A 17609-nucleotide genomic window follows, 5' to 3' on the forward strand; every position below is an offset into this window, starting at 1 on the left:
AATTGATCCAACCATTCTGGAAGGCAATTTGGAACCATGTCCAAAGGGCTTTAAAAGACTGTCTGCTGCCTTTTGATCCAGCAATACCACTGCTGGGTTTATACCCCCAAAAGAGATCATAAGGAAAAAGACTTGTACAAAAATATTTATAGCCGCAGTCTTTGTGGTGGCAAAAAAATGGAAAATGAGGGGATGCCCTTCAATTGGGGAATGGCTGAACAAATTGTGGTTTCTGTTGATGATTGAATACTATTGTGCTGAAAGGAATAAAGAACTAGAGGAATTCCATATGAACTGGAAAGACCTCCAGAAATTGATGCAGAGTGAAAGGAGCAGATCCAGGAGAACATTGTACACAGAGACTGATATACTGTGGCACAATCAAACATAATGGACTTTTCTACTAGCAGCAATGCAATGATCAAGGGCAATTCTGAGGGATTTATGAGAAAGAACTGAGGGAGCAGAAACACAATAAAACAACTGCTTGATCACATGGGTCGATGGGGATATGATGATTGGGGAGGTAATATAAATACGAACAATGTGGAAATGGGTTTTGATTAATTACACACATAAAACCCAGTGGAATAGCTCACTGGCTATGAGAAAAGGGTAGGATGAAATTAGGAAAGAACATGAATCATGTAACCAAGAGAAAATATTCTGAATTAATTAATTAATTAATATGCTCAAACAAACAAAAAACTCAGAATAAATTTTTATTATTAATAATATATTATTAATATTAAATAAAAAGCCACCTCTCAGAATTATTATAAAGATTAAATGAAATAACAGATGTAAAACACTATGGAAACCTTAAAGTATTATGTAATCCTGGGAAATGAGACAAACTGGAAGAAATAGGGAAAGAATACAATATAGAAATATAGATATATATAAATATAGAAAGAATAATTTATTATTTCTCATTTACTAATATTGTTTGAACCTAGTTTCATGTAGCTAGAAAGTTTCCAAGCCAAAAGTTTATACTAGAGGTCAGGTTTGATCTTCACAGGATGCTAGATGGCTTCAGGGAATACTTGGAACCCACATAATTCTAGAGTCTACCCAAATGATGGAGGCTTGAAAATCTCCAAATTTTAATGCATATGCTTTCATCTTAATGGGCCTTAATTTAAATGTTCATGCTCACTGGTATACCTCTCAGTGGACTTAGTCTGTGAACTTTGCCCTCTGAAATCTTGTTTAACAGCCTGTATGCACTGCAGGTACTCTTATCTCAACTCTATATAATGTAAACCTCACAAAGCCTTGTCAGGGAGCCACCCCTACTTCTAGTTTTCTTACCAAATAACCAAATACTTTTCTTTCTAAAAGTATTTTCAGCTTTGGGGATTCATTCCTATGCCTAATATAATCTACAGAGTAAACCAAAACAGCTGTTCAGTAGGGCAGCAGCAGCTTCAGTAATAGATAAGAAAAAGCTGCTACTTTGGTTCACTCTTCCATCCAATTCACAGGTTCTTCTTATTGCTGTTGCTTTTGTTTTGGGAAATCAACAATTTATCAAAATGTCTGGAACCAACAAAGAGAAAAGGGGAAGTTTTTTATCAGATAATGAAGAATTAAAAGAAAACTACAACTTGATAAAGAAGCACTTTTAAGACTTGATTTTGTTGCCTTTTCCAAAGAGAAAAGAAAGGCATGTGGTGGTCAATTGGGGTGAGTACATTTAGAAGAAACAGAGAAAAATCCAAGAATGAACAAGAAATGAACATCTGGGAAAAACTCATGTTTCCCTACCACCAAAAATCCAAAATTCATTTCTCCAAGGTATATAAAGTTTCAAAAAGATAAAAAACAAAGAAAATATTCTAAACTGTTGAGGAGGAATAAGAAATTATGTATCAAAGTACCATTTAGAATTTATAAAAGAAAAATAGCTTAGTTGATGAAAATTATAGATGTCATAAAAGCACAAAATTCAATCCTAAGATTACATAGCTCACAAATGCAGACATTTTACTTGTAAAAAGGAGAAAAAACATCTTGCATAAATATTGATTGAAATCCAGCATTTAAAAGGTTCCTACAGGTCAGAAAGAACTCTCAACAAAGGCAATATTTTGAATCTATTGTTAGAATATATTAAGAATACCAGAGATGTCAGACAGCTCTCTAAGACCATGAGTTTCAAAGCATCGGCCAATTTTTCTAAAGTATTGAAATAAAAAGATTAACAAAAAGTCAGAAAATAATTATGTATCTACTAAGCTAGAAATAACCAACATATGAAGAAAACTAAATGAAAGAAGCAGAGAATAAATAAATCCTTAGAATTGTCACAAAAATTGATTATACTTGAGCAAATTCCAAAAACAAGATGTTATACATTCTAAAACATTTAGAGACGAACTCAAAAAATTTATAATTAAATAATAATGTAAATAAAACATATAGTGCAGTCCACTAAATAGCTTCTATCAGAAAAGCTCAGATCAAAGTATCTTCTTTCAAACAAATGGCTATTTAATCACATCATCCTCCCTTTGCACCTCCCTATCCCCCATCTTAGATGGTCGGAGATTTACAACCAGAAGGGCCTTGTTGATCTTGAGATATTTTGGTACTGTCAGATTCTTCATGACCTATTTGGAATTTTCTTGGGACAGATACTAGAGTGGTATGGTTTTCCATTTCCTTCTCTAATTCATATTACAAACCAGGAAACTGAGGCAAAAAACAAGGAAATTGAGTCAAAATATCATTATTTGTAATTGATGTGATTAATGAGAAAATTAACTGGTCTCAAGGAAAATGTAATTGAGATAATAAGTTCTTCAGTGTTAAAATACATGAAATAAATTTAAAAATTCATTCTGATTTCAGTTTTATACCAATAAAACCAAAAAAGGCATTGTTTTAAAAGATCAGCTCCAATAATAGGAAGACAAAAAATGCCTGTGGACTCACGTTATATAGACATGAATATGACTTTAGTAGAGATGATTATAAAAATAGAAGGTTTAAATAATTATACTGATATATATTTATGACCAAAAAACTCTAAAATGTACTCTCTGAAATTATGACCATCCTTCATTGACCACAAAGAAGATATGAGACCATATACTTCCTTCTCTCCTTCCTTTGAAAACTGTGAAGTATATATGCTATCAGACTTTGATGATATTTTATTTAGTTTTATTGGAAATTTTTTTCTCTCTTTTTAAATTATTTTTATATAGGATGGTTCATATGGTAAGAGATAGCAGAAGGATATACTCTAAATGAAGGAAATTTAAAAACAAAAGATATTGATATGAACCTTTTAAAGAAAATCCAAGATTGATGGATGAGGTAAAGCACTATAATAAAAATGACAGCTCCCAAATTAATTTAGAAATTTAAGATAATGTGTTGTAGAAATATAGGATTTTGGTTAGCAGGACAGACTGATTGGCAAGGGAATTCCAGAATCTTGGGAGTGGACTGAGTGACAGTTTGAACCTGGGACTGAAGACCTGAGGTCTGAAGTTTAATGCGGGAGTTGGTGAGACAGACCATTTCCTGAAGCTGTTTCCCTGGATTTAGGATTAAGTACCATCTTCAATCAAGCATCCCGGTGCAGGAGGAAGGTAGAGAAGTGGTTGTGGCTTTATGGTAGACAAAAAAACCACCCCTTCTCCCTCTCCTAACTGGATTATTTTGCTGTGTTTTAAGTCTCCTGTGACCAGCTTTGAAGACATCATTATTGGACTTTTATGTGAGATACCCTCCTCTCAGCAAGACCTTGCTAACAAGCAGTCTGCTATTAGATTTAGCCAGAGTTTATATACCACAATTTGTTCAGCCATTCCCCATTTGAAGGGCATACCCTCATTTTCCGGTTTTTTATCACCACAAAGAGCACAGCTATGAATATTTATGTACAAGTCTGTTTATCTATGATCTCTTTGGGGTACAAACCCAGCAATGGTATGGCTGGATCAAAGGGCAAGCATTCTTTTATTACTCTTTGGGTATAATTCCAAATTGCCATCCAGAATGGTTGGATCAGTTCACAACTCCACCAGCAGTGCATTAATGTCCCATTTTTGCCTCACCCCCTCCAACATTCATTACTCTCCCCTACTAGCATTTTAGCCAATCTGCTAGGTGTGAGGTGATACCTCAGAGTTGTTTTGATTTGCATTTCTCTAATTATTAGAGATTTAGAACACTTTCTCATGTGCTTATTGATACTTTTGATTCATCTGAAAATTGCCTATTCATATCCCTTGCCCATTTATCAATTGGGGAATGGCGTGATTTTTAATACAATTGATTTAGCTCCTTGTATATTTGAGTAATTAGAATTTTATTTACAAATTATTGATAGTTGCATTGGTGTGGTCCTTTCGGGTCTACATCCCCAATCATGTCCGCATCAACCCAAGAGTTCAGAATTTTTTATTATAAAGATTTTTTCCAAGTTTGTTGTTTGCCTTCTGATTTTGGTTGCATTGTTTTTGTTTGTACAAAAGCTTTTTAATTTAATATAATCAAAATCATTTATTTTACATTTTGTAATTTTTCTAACTGTTGCTTGGTTTTAAAATCTTTCCTTTCCCAGAGATCTGTGTTCACTTAATTTACTTACAGTTTCCTTCTTTATATTCAAGTCTTTCACCCATTCTGAATTTATCTTGGTGTAGGGTGTGAGATGTTGATCTAAACCTAATCTCTCCCATACTGTTTTCCAATTTTCCCAGCAGTTCTTGTCAAATAGTGGATTTTTGTCCCAAAAGTTGGGCTCTTTGGGTTTATCATACACTGTTTTGCTGACATCACTTGCCCCAAGTCTATTCCAATGATCCTCCCTTCTATCTCTTAGCCAGTACCATATTGTTTTGATGATCACTGCTTTATAGTATACCTTAATATATGGTACTGCTAAGCCATCTTCCTTCATGTTTTTTTCATTATTTCTCTTGATATTCTTGATCTTTTGTTCTTCCAAATAAACTTTGTTATATTTTTTTCTAATTCAGTAAAAAAGTTTTTTGGTAGTTTGATAGGTATGGCACTAAATAAGTAAATTAATTTGGGCAGAATGGTCATTTTTATTATGTTAGCTCATCCTACCCATGAGCAATCAGTGGCTTTCCAATTGTTTATATCCAGTTTTATTTGTTTGGAAAGTGTTTTGTAGTTGCTTTCATATAATTCCTGTGTTTGTTTTGGTAGATAGATTCCTAAGTATTTTATATTGTCTAGGGTGATTTTAAATGGTGTTTCTCTTTCTACCTTTTGCTGCTGTGATATGTCGGAAATATATAGAAATGCTGATGATTTATGTGCATTTATTTTGTATCCTGCAACTTTGCTAAAGTTGTTGATTATTTCTACAAGCTTTTTAGTTGATTTTCTAGAATTTTTTAAGTAGACCATCATATCATCTGCAAAGAGTGATAGCTTTGTCTCCTCATTGCCTATTTTGATACCTTCAATTTCTCTTTCTTCTCTAATTGCTACTGCTAGTGTCTCTAGTACAATGTTAAATAATAGAGGTGATAATGGGCATCCTTGTTTCACACCTGATCTTATTGGAAAGGCTTCTAATTTATCCCCATTGCATATGATGCTTGTTGATGGTTTAAGATATATACAGTTTATGATTTTTAGGAAAGGACCTTCTATTCCTATACTTTCTAGTGTTTTCAGTAGGAATGGGTATTGTATTTTGTCAAAGGCTTTTTCAGCATCTATTGAGATAATCATGTGGTTTTTGTTGGTTTGCTTGTTGATATGGTCAATTATGTGGATGGTTTTCCTAATGTTGAACCATCCTTGCATTCCTAGTATAAATCCCAACTGATCATGATAAATATCCCTCTTGATCACTTGCTGGAGTCTCTTTACTAGTATTCTGTTTAAGATTTTTGCATCTATGTTCATTAAGGAGATTGGTCTATAATTTTCTTTCTCTGTTTTTGATCTACCTGGCTTTGGAATCAGTACCATATTTGTGTCATAAAAGGAATTTAGTAAGACTCCTTCCTTGCTTATTACATCAAATAATTTGTATAGTATTGGGATTAATTGTTCTTTGAATTTTTGATAGAATTCACTTGTGAATCCATCAGGCCCTGGTGATTTTTTCTTAGGGAGTCCTTTGATGGCTTGTTCAATTTCTTTTTCTGATATTGGATTATTTAAGTATTCTATTTCTTCTGCTGTTAATCTAGGCAATTTATATTTTGTAAATATTCATCTATATCACCTAGATTGCTATATTTATTGCCATATAATTGGGCAAAATAGTTTTTAATGATTGCCTTAATTTCCCCTTCATTAGAGGTGAGGTCTCCCTTTTCATCTTTGATACTGTCAATCTGGTTTTCTTCTTTCCTTTTTTACAATAGATTTACCAGTACTTTGTCTATTTTATCTGTTTTTTCAAAATACTAGGTTCTAGTCTTATTTATTAATTCAATAGTTCTTTTACTTTCGATTTTATTAATTTCTCCTTTGATTTTTAATATTTCTAATTTTGTTTTCATCTGAGAATTTTTAATTTGTTCATTTTCTAGTTTTTTAAGTTGCATGCCCAATTCATTAACCCCTGCCCTCCCTAATTTGTTAATATATACACTCAGTAATATAAATTTTCCTCTTAGAACTGCTTTGGCTGCATCCCATAGGTTTGGTGAAGATGTCTCATCATTGTCATTGTCTTCAATAAAATTATTAATTGTTTCTATGATTTCTTCTTTCACTAAATTATTTTGTAGAATCATATTATTTATTTTCCAATTATTTTTTGATTTGCCTTTCCATGTATTCTTTTTTTTTTTAAACCCTTGTACTTCGGTGTATTGTCTCATAGGTGGAAGATTGGTAAGGGTGGGCAATGGTGGTCAAGTGACTTGCCCAGGGTCACACAGCTGGGAAGTGGCTGAGGCCTTGAGTTCTGTTTTTTAAAGACTGAATTTCAACCCTGGCTTTCTGGTCATCCTTCTCCTTCTGGTTTGATTTTCTTTGTAGATAAACTTTTGCCTTCTTTGCTTCATTTTCAAGCTGGCCAATTCTGGCTTTTAGGACTTTATTTTCTTGTTTTTGTTCATGTATTTCCTTTTTCAAATTGTCTTCAGCCTCTCTTGCCTCTCTTGCTTGCTTTTTGAGTTCCTGAAGTTCTTGAGTTAATTGAATTTTGAGATCTTCCAAAGCCTGTGTCAAGTTTGCTGGAACTACTTCCTCTTCTTCTATTTCTATTTCATTTGCTCTCTTTTCACTTCCTTGAAAGAAGCTGTCAATTGTAATTTCTTTTCTCTTTTTTTGTTGCTTACTCATATTTTTTCCCTTCCTTGTTCTGCTTGTTCAAGCAGATGTATTTAATGATCTTTGATGAAAGATCTTCCCTCAGCTGGCAATGGAGGTTTGTAGTTACTTTCTCTGCCCTCTGAAGACTTCTTGTCTGTCTAATTGTTGGGATTAATCCTTTATTGATTGGATTAATCTTACTGCTTAATGGGCCCTGAGGCTAACAGAGGAGGGGAAAAACAAACAAACAAACAAAACCCAAAAAAAACCTTGGGGGGACAAGAAGGAGCGGGGGTTTTTTTGTTTGTTTGTTTTTTTGTTTTGTTTTGTTTTGTTTTTTTGCTGAACTGAGCTCTCCAGCAGTGGGGTCCCCCTGTGCTGTCCACTGTGTTTGATCTGGTTTTCTTTCCTCTTGAAGCCCTTTTTTCTCTATCTTGGTATGAGGAAGCCAAGCTGTCTGTGGTCTGGGGTTTGGCTCTCTCTAAGTCACCATCTTCTGGGCATTTTTGCTGTGTTTCTCTGGTTTTCTCCTCCAGTCACGTCTCCAGTACCTGTGTTTAACTCCCAGAGTCCGGTGCCAGCAAGGCCCTCTCTCCCAACCTTTTTCTTTGTGTACCTCTTTAGTTGTGCTGCAGTAGCATCCCCCCTGCTCTGTCTCGTTATTAGATTTGGTCCTCTTTCTTCTCAAAGCTCATAGTTTTCTATCTTGGTGTGTAAGGGTGCGGAGGTTTTAAGATTCACTCCATCTAAGCTGCCATCTTCCTGGAAACCTCTCTTATCCTTAAGTATGGGGAGGTCTTTGTCCCATGTGTGAGTTAGTGGGTGATAAATCGAATTGACTAACTGCCCCCTGGACAGTCCTAAGCAAAACTTTAGCTATAATTTGTCCACGTAAAGTGGATTCCCAAAGTGATTCCCAAAAGTGGGCACTACTGCCCCCTCGTGGGTGCTGCAGTGATCCAGGGGATGGTGATGGCCACAGGTGCATTTATCTTTCCTATTAATTGCTATTAAAATTTTTTTTAATTAATTTCCAGGGGGCTAAGTAATATTTTTTTCTGAAAAGGGGGTGGTAGCCAAAAAAGTTTGGGAACCACTGACTTATACCATAAGAAAAACACAAAGGAATCAGCAAAAATAACCAAAAGCAGGAAAACTCAGTTCTGGCAAAGTTGTATGAAAATGTATACTTATTTGGTAAAATTATAAATTAATAATCTTTCTTACCCATATATTGAAATATATGGGTCAGAAAATAAATATATGTTTTCAGTCATAATTCCATTGTGAGGAAAACAAGCTAAGCATGTTATCCTAAAGAAAAAAATGAATAGCATTATTTGGAAATATAAAGAATGGATGAAGAATGGCTAAATAGAACCTAGTCTATCAATTAAGTGAAGGAAAATAATTTAAAATAAAAATAGAGAATATGTAAAGAAATTTGAAAAGACTAATATGAAGTAATGTGAGATGAATAAAATAGAAGCAGATGATAGATACACTGAATATAGCTATAAAAAATACACATAAATATAGAAGGGAATTGATAATTTTCAAAAAGAAAGCTACAGAGGGAGCAATTACTAAGCTAATATAAATATTTCCTATGCTTACATTCATTTTTAAAATACTTAGAAATAAAGTTAAAGTCAATAAATGTTTGTTGACTTGTCTTTACTCTTAAAATAAATAAATAATAAATTCTCTGAATTCATCAAGGAAATTTCATTAGTGTGAGGAAACCCCAATGGAAAAACTCCTTCACGAAGGCAGATCAGTAATTCATCTGTAAGTTATAGAAATGACATGCCCTTAGTCATGTAGTGTATATGTATCAAAGACAAAACTTAAATCCAGATCTTTCTGACTCCAAAGCCATCTTTCTATTTTACTACTCCATGCTACCTTTCATTCACAGAAAATACAAGATATAAAAAAAAGAGAAACAAGTGGTTACTATGCTTTTTCTCTGATGTAATCAGGACAGAAAGGGCACTGAAAAGGGAAAACCAAAAGTTTTCCACCTATACTGACTGAATGAATTGAAGTTTGCTAAATATTCTAACTATAAATCTTGGTAGTTTCATATATAAAGTACTTACAGGTCCTCGAAGATCTATGAGTTCCTGTCTCATCTGGGATACAAGAGCTTCCTTAGCAATCAAAGCTCTGTGCAGTCGCTCATTGAATTCTATAAGTTCTCCATGCATTTCTGCCACCTGAAAAATATACAAATCCAATCAATTAATCAACATGTATTTATCAAGCATCTGTTACATGGCCAGGCATTACACTAGGCACCAAATATACAAATAAAATGAAAGAAACAAGCCTATTAGTAAGGAGCAAAACTCAAGACATCATAATTCCAGGTCAAATAATAATCTTAGTTTTAGGACTACTGGATTATAGATTAATAAAATTGAATCTGGAAAAAATAGCAGTCATTTAATACACTGTACTCAATTAACACGCAAGTAAACTGAAAGTCAAATGAGGTAAAATGACTTGAAATCAGACAAACAATGATTAGTAGAGCTGGAATCGGATTTAGATCCTCTGACTCCAAATCTAACTATTCTCTCTTGCAAAATTTAACCCGAGGATTAAATTTTGCAAAAGTTAAATTAATTCAGAGGAAAAACAGAAATATTTCCTTGATAAATAAATTGGTAACATTCAAACCCACCTTTTAGGCATATATTATGATCTTATATAGTTATATAGCGTGACAATCCACAAGTACTTTGGTTTTTCTGGGCCTAACTTCTCTGGTGAGGTTATTTCATGATTCCTTCTCTTGCCTTGTACCCTTTATCTCTTTCGATATTTCTAGGCCTGAAAATATTCATGCTAGAAGCTTCCAGTGCCCTAGTATCATCAGTGAGGTGATGCCTCCCCTCTTCCTAAAGTCTCCTCCACATTTCCAAGCTATTCTAATGTGTTGGATGATGGTGGAGGCCAGGTGTCCTATCCACTGCACCTGGAGAAGTTGCAAAAGCTTGGTATAACAATGTGCCAAATCTTCTAAGACGACAGTGGATTCTCTCTCCTGCTCTGGTGGCATCTTTGTTTATGTCCCTCCCTGTTCTTCCCAGTAGTTCTGTGAAGGTATCCACTACCACCTTCTACCTCATTCTGAGGACCCAGTATTGTCACACTGTCCTGTTCTTTTCATCTTACTCTCCATATACCCATTATTGGATGTTCCAATTAAACTACACAGCCTTTCTTTATACATAGAAGGTAAATATTTATAGTTTTTATATATTTTCATTGAATGAGAACTCTTTTAAGTCCCAGGGTAGCAAACTCTAAACTGAATTGGAAAAAAATTATGAGAAAAGAGATTGGGGCTTTTAAAAATGATAATAATAAAAAATAAAAAAGAATAAGCAAATAAAGTATTTAAAACTTGATCAGTTATACTGTTGCACCTCCAATATGGGCCAGATTCCTTATTGACAGGGACCATTTTATATAATAGCCATATTAGCTAACATTTATATAATGCTTATTATATGCCAGGGACTATGCTAAGCTTTTTATAATTATAATCTTGTTTGAGCTTCACAACAAGCCTGGGAGGTATGTGCTATTATTAGCCCCATTTTACAGAGGAAGAAACTGAAGCAAGTAGAGGTTAAGTGACTTGTCCAAGGTCATACCACTAGCAAATCTCTGAAGCCAAATTTTAATTCACGTCTTCCTGATTCCAGGCCCAGCATTCTATTCACTGAGCTACCTAATTGCCTCAACCACATCTTTTAATATCTGTTTGAGCATGGTAATAATATAGATAGATAAAGGCAGCCATTGCCCATGCTGTTAAATAAAAACTGATTCTAATAAATTGTTTTTCTCTTTTGAGCATAATAAACCAATGAATAAAATACAGGTCTACAATTAAAGTGTAAAATGGATCTAATAAAAATAAGACACTGAAGAGAAATTTGCTATCACTACTTTTGAGATACATTTAAGAAATGGCCTTCAGCAACCTCAGATACCTTGAAAAAAAGGTACAGAATGATAAGTTTGATTTTGAATATGGGGAAAATAGCCCTTTAATGCATATCTTTCTAAATGATCACTGGAACTGATTTCAAATTCAACTTGGGATCCTATGTCAAGAAGTAGATAGTCCTTTTTGAAAACAATGGCCTCATTGCTTTGCAAGTAAAAGTTAAAAAACACTATATTTTAAACTTTAAGTACTAGGTAAAAGAGCTAAGTGCATCTCAGACCAGTTATGGAAGAGAAAGGGTGAAGGATAATTGGCCTTTCTCCTGCAAAACATAAGTTTAAATATAAAGCAGTCAAGAGACTTTGCTTTCACCAGATAGAGAACCAAATTCAATGTCTGAATTATATCCTCTCCTAATTACTGAGCCTGTATCCCCTATAGTCTTACATACAGGCTGGTAACCAGCAAATTGCCTGTATATCTAATCTAGACTAATTCTGGTCTCCTTCATGTTAATGGTGTCATTTCCTTCCCACTCAGAGTGGCTGTTTTATGGTGTAAGTAAATGGTAAGACTTTATTTCCAAACACTTAAAATAAAATCTACCAAGGGAACACGAGAGGTTCAAATACCTATAGGCTCAGGAGAGTTGGAAAAGGCAAAACATAAGCAAGCAAGAGGTGCCATCATGAGCCTAGAAAATGTAGGGAAGCCCATTGAGAGTGATAGCTCTAGTCCCAGTCTGCTCAGTGTTTGGGTTAAGTCCCTCTCCCCAACCCACTGAGCTCTGTCTTATTGCATCAAGACTAATTTTTATTGCTATTATGCTGGTATTGCCATTGCTTGTCTGTACTGCCTGGGATGAGAGCACCCAAAGGCTGCTCACCTCTAAGGATCCACCTTGGCCTAGAGGCCTCAACACTGGAACTTTCACCTCCAGGACAGTCCAAGATAATGGGAGACTCAGAAACCAAACTTCTTGTATTCAGAACCTTGAGCAGAAATGGGGTGTCTTATATCACCCCAGGCTAAGCACGTGTTCCCACAGACAAGGAATCTTCTGATTTGCATTATTCAACATATCTTTAGATAAGGCAAAGGAAATGGCCTAACTAAATATCCCATTCAAGCCCATATGGGTCTAATCATCAAGTGTTTACCAACCTGCATGCCTAACACAATCTACCCTACTCAAGAGATACTAGATTTAGAACTAGAAAGGTTCTAAAAGGGTACCTAGTCCACGCCTCTAATTTTATAAATAATTAAGTTCAGTCTCAGAGAAGCTGTGACAGTCAAACAAGGTAGTGTGTGACAGAGCAGGGATTCAAACCCAAATATAACATAGTGCTTCACATATAGTCTACACTTAATAAATTATTTGGTTTTTTCCATTGTTCCATGGTATTTCTTGATGCTTAAAACAAAAAATTGTTATAGTCCTCTTCAATGACTTATCCTTGAAAGTAAAAGCCCCAAGAAGCATTTTTTCCCACCATATGGCTAAGAAAGTTCCATCTCCTCTTTTTATCCCTATCATTCAAAGACCCCACCAGCCTAGTCTTCCAATATCACCCTACTTACTCCTCGCTATCCACTTAAGCCCTAACCCTCTCAAGTGCCTATTCTGCTCTGCCCTCCAAACTCTCTGAAACTCCATTCTATCATCAACATTCTTTTCTTCTTAGGTCCTATCCACTTATAGTCCTTCCATACTCTTATAATCAAAGACCTGACTACTCCTCTAAGATCCCTGGGCTCCAGTACAAGGTACACCTTCCCTCATGATCCTGACACGTAGAGCCAAGAGGAAGAATAGACAAACTTGCTTCTTATTGTCACCTCTAAATCCTCCTTCAGCCTCCACCACTCAGCAACCTCTATTCTTTAGTTCTTTGCTGCAGTATCTAATGAAGAACTGGAAGACTCTTTTCCCTGTCATGATTAAAGTTTTCTATCCCTTGATCTCTCCCCTTTCAGTCTTCTCTAGTAACTTGCCCCTTGGATCACTCCCCACTTCCTAGTCCTCATTCCTTATCAATTGGCTCCTTATCTCTATCTCTAAATATGCAAAAGTCTGACCATATATTTTTAAAAATCACTCAATTCTCCTACTCCTTCAAGCAATCATCTATATCTTTGATCCCTTTCACATTAAGACTCCAGAAAAAGCTATCTAATAATCTTCCACATACTTTTTAAAATCCTGTAAATCAAGATCCAAATCCCACCACTCTCATAAAACTGTTCTCTTCAAAATTTCCCAAGAACTCTTAATTATCAAATTTTTTAAAGGTTGTTCTTCTTTTTTTTATTTATTTTTAAAACCCTTACCTTCCATCTTAAAATCAATACTGTGTATTGGTTCCAAGGCAGAGGAATAGCAAGAGCTAAGCAATGGGAGTTGAGTGACTTGATCAGGGTCATATAGCTAGTAAGTATCTGAGGCCAAATTTGAACCCAGGACCCAATCTCTAGGCCTAGCTCCCAATCCACTGAGTCACCTGACAGCCACCTAATAACTTCTTTTCAATCCTCCTTTTACTTGCCTTGTCTTTCTCTTACTGTTCTGACTTTAGAGACCCTTCTCTCTCTTGGTCCTACCTGTATCACCATTCATACTTGGACTCATTTGTTGAAAATTTTTCCCTTTTTATAAGTATTGGTATGGCATTTGAATTCATATTTGTTAAAGAGAAATTTCTTTTTATTTCTATATGAAATATGCACAGTAGTCTCCCTGTTGGAAAAGAGTCCTTAAGGCTGTATATTGCTTTTGTAATCAGTAACCAATAAAGATGCTATGATACTGTTAGTCAACTGTATGACTAAAGATGCAGAGTTTCTTTAAGAAAAGTACTTCTGAAATCTAGTAGACTTCATACTATTTGGCTAAGAAAAAAAAGAGAAAACAAAAGATAATTTATTGTTGTGCTTGGAAATAAAGGCGTACTCATTCTCTGCTGCTGGAACCATAAATTGGTTCTACTGTACTGGGGACTAATTTAGAATTATGCTAAAAATTTACTAATTTTTTCATATCCTTAACCCTGGAGATTCCACTTTACAAGGAGGTTCTGAAAACAGGAATAAAAACAATCTATATACAAAAGCATTCATGGTAGCAATATTTGTTATAATAAAGAGTTAGAAATAAAATGTGTCCAATAATTTGGGGAATTACTGAATAATAGTATTTAGTGAAATGGGTTATTAGTAAATCACAATGGATGAAGAATATGAATAATCAGGAAAAAATAGAACTATATAAAATAATGGAGGATTTTTAAAAAACAGCCAGAAGAACACAATAACTACAACAAAGTGAATAAATCATTAGTGTGAGGTAACAAAATTCTAGTCAAATAAAAATCAATATTAGTTCTGTCCTTTCAAATTTAAAGGCCAATTTTTCAAATTAAATTTAAAAATTTCAAATTTAAAAATCTTTACAATAAACAATGAATAAACAAACTGGAGATAATGAAATTTTGTATGGGAATTTTCTGGATGTTTATTGAGAATTTTTGTCAATTTTTTTTAATTCTCTCTGAAATCTGCCTATTCTCTCAAATTTTTTCATTAAGAATAGCCTCAATATATTTATAAATCATTCTAAAATATTTTAAAGACCTGAGTACACATGCATGTCATTATTTGCTACTGTATAATATTACTTTGTAAATTAATGCCACCATAGATCTTTTCAGATCATTAGTATCTTCCCTTCTTTGTAGTATACTGAAAATTGATCCCTGTATTTTGAAAATTGTGATACAGGGATTTCTTCTGCTTATACTTGGTTGAGTGTAGTCGCTCTTCCATGTTTCACTTTCTTTAGTGCCATTTCAATTTTCTCATAGAGCATATGTGGTACTCAGGTGCCAGATTTCAAATGTGATGATTCTACTGTCTTCAGTGATGAGAAATTATCACTATGGAAAGATATCTATTTCGTTTTTGTCCAGATGGGCTGCTCATCTGCATCAGGGAAGGGATGTCCCACCCTGGGAATTCTCCATACTAATTTATATCATAATTCTAAACAAAAAAAACAGCTCCTTCCAAAAAAAAAAAAAAAAAAGCTATAGCTCTAGTACTTTCAAGTGCTATTTTGAAAATCAAATGAGATAATGAGTAAAATACTATTTCAATGTTACCAATTATTTATATTCATTAACTATATAAAAATGATAATAATCAAAGCCAATGTTATACTTTAGCCTCTTTCTCATTTTTCAGAATCAATAACTTATTTGAATAGCTCAGGATCACTGGAATCCATTTTAGCTCCAAATATATGATCTCTTTTTTGTATTTTTTTCTAATTTGATGTTAATTTTTATCTCTATAATGGGCTATCTGAACACAGGCAACTGATTCAAAATGATTCCAGTATCTGTAACCAAAGGTTTCATGTCTGTTAAGATACAATCAACTTTATTTTCCATGGATTGTTAATTCCTCATCATTTCCAACATATAGTACATTTATTCACGTTAATGGAAGCTTACTATGTAAGCTACAAGCTTTTGCCATCTCATATTTCTTAATCTTCCCCTGTGCCTAACCTGGCATTGAAGTCATCAAGCATCAAGGTACATGTTGAGTTTGGAATAAATGGCCTCATTAGGTTTCTATTTCTTTATTTTCAACAACAGATGATAATGTATAAGGAACAATTATTTTCATAGTGGTCTATTTATTTACATTCATTGTAAACACTGTGAGACCAGGTGATCAATCTCCCATGAAATGATATTTCATACTGCCATGGAATGCAGAAGGAAATTTATTTTTATCAACCCCTGTATTTAGCTCCCCAAGGAAAACCTGTAAGCCATTCCTCCATTTAGCTGCAATTTATTTATGTCTACTAGTTTCATTTATAATAAGAATGCCAATACTGGCATGGTTCAACATCAATATAACAGCAGGTTAAATTTTAATATAATAAACATTTTAATGTATTCATGTACTTTTCAATGTTTGTGTTGTCATCTTCATATCCTGTTGACTTTTCTTGTTGGATTTAATCTAGGAGCTTCTGAAGGGAAGGAACAAGGATCATTTAAACTTAATCCATGTGATTCTCTGTATAGCCCCTATATGTGATATTGTTAATAAATAGTTTTTTGACTAGGTAATTTGGACAATGAAAATAGTAGTTATATAACCTGCCCTGTAATTTAATATTATGTCTCTTATATAGGTCAAGTGTCTTAAAGGAAGGAATTCCTTATGTGAAAGACATATATCATATTTCTCTGCATCAATTCAAAGCAACTTTTACATTGTATGTGCTCAATAAATGATAAATGATGGCTAGAGGAGATCGTTTACCCTGACATGAAATTTTAAATTGAAGGCAAGTTTTATGTTTCTTCCTTGAAAACGAAGAATATACAGCTCCAGAGGAGCAACAAGCCTAGCATTACGCTCTAAGCTCCCATCCTAGTTCTCTATTAACTTGTGAGACTTCCCACAACCAGAAACAACCCTATTCCCACAGTCCCTATTTCTTTAAAAATAGGCTTCAAAAGGGGCAGCTGGGTAGCTCAGTGGATTGAGAGTCAGGCCTAGAGACAGGAGGTCCTAGGTTCAAATCCAGCCTCAGACACTTCCCAGCTGTGTGACCCTGGGCAAGTCACTTGACCCCCATTGCCCACCCTTACCACTCTTCCACCTATGAGCCAATACACAGAAGTTAAGGGTTAAAAAAAATAGGCTTCAACTACAGTATAAAACTGACAAAATATCTAGCAAGAACCATATAATTAGAAAATGAAAAATAATTCATTACCATTTAATCATTCTTTTCTTTATGCAGATCTGAAATTAATACACCCAATTTTCAAATTTCTTTTCTACTTAAAAGGCTTTAGTTTATCTCTTTTTGGCCTCTAACAAACACAATATCTCTAATAACACTTTTGTGAACATTTCCAAATTGAAATCACATCAGCTCTTCATGAGCCTACTAAAGGCTGTGAACCAATTTACCACATAGTAGGCAGGAATTATACAACTGCCAATACTGCTGCTAAATACCTGCTAATATGCACCCCAGAATGCGATCCTTAAATAAACTCAACTGCCATTTCCAAATCTGATATTTTGCAATGGGAAGAATTGTGTTAAAAACCATTTTCCATAAATGCATTAAACATAGAAACATCCCAGCTCCCTGTGTTTATCCTATGCTGCCAAAACCCAGTTTCTCTCTTGCAGCTTATAAAACTGTCTGGACCACATCATACAATGCTTTCATTTCATAGACAAAAAGCTAATCAAATCTGTAATAACAATTTCCAGTAGCCAATGGAATTACCATACTTACCTTTAGTGAACACTGTTAACTAAA

At 34.3% G+C, this 17609-nt stretch overlaps 1 protein-coding gene across 1 annotated transcript in view; it reads right to left on the minus strand.

The window, feature by feature from the left end:
* Window positions 1-17609, minus strand: part of SNX29 (sorting nexin 29) — a 714032-nt gene that overhangs the window by 293927 nt on the left and 402496 nt on the right. Inside the window, exon 16 of the mRNA XM_044659168.1 lies at window positions 9381-9497. Within this exon, the coding sequence (XP_044515103.1) occupies window positions 9381-9497 (117 nt within the window). The remainder of the gene's footprint in view (window positions 1-9380; window positions 9498-17609) is intronic.

The sequence above is a fragment of the Gracilinanus agilis genome, chromosome 1 (assembly GCF_016433145.1).
Source record: "Gracilinanus agilis isolate LMUSP501 chromosome 1, AgileGrace, whole genome shotgun sequence".
Taxonomy (NCBI): domain Eukaryota; kingdom Metazoa; phylum Chordata; class Mammalia; order Didelphimorphia; family Didelphidae; genus Gracilinanus; species Gracilinanus agilis.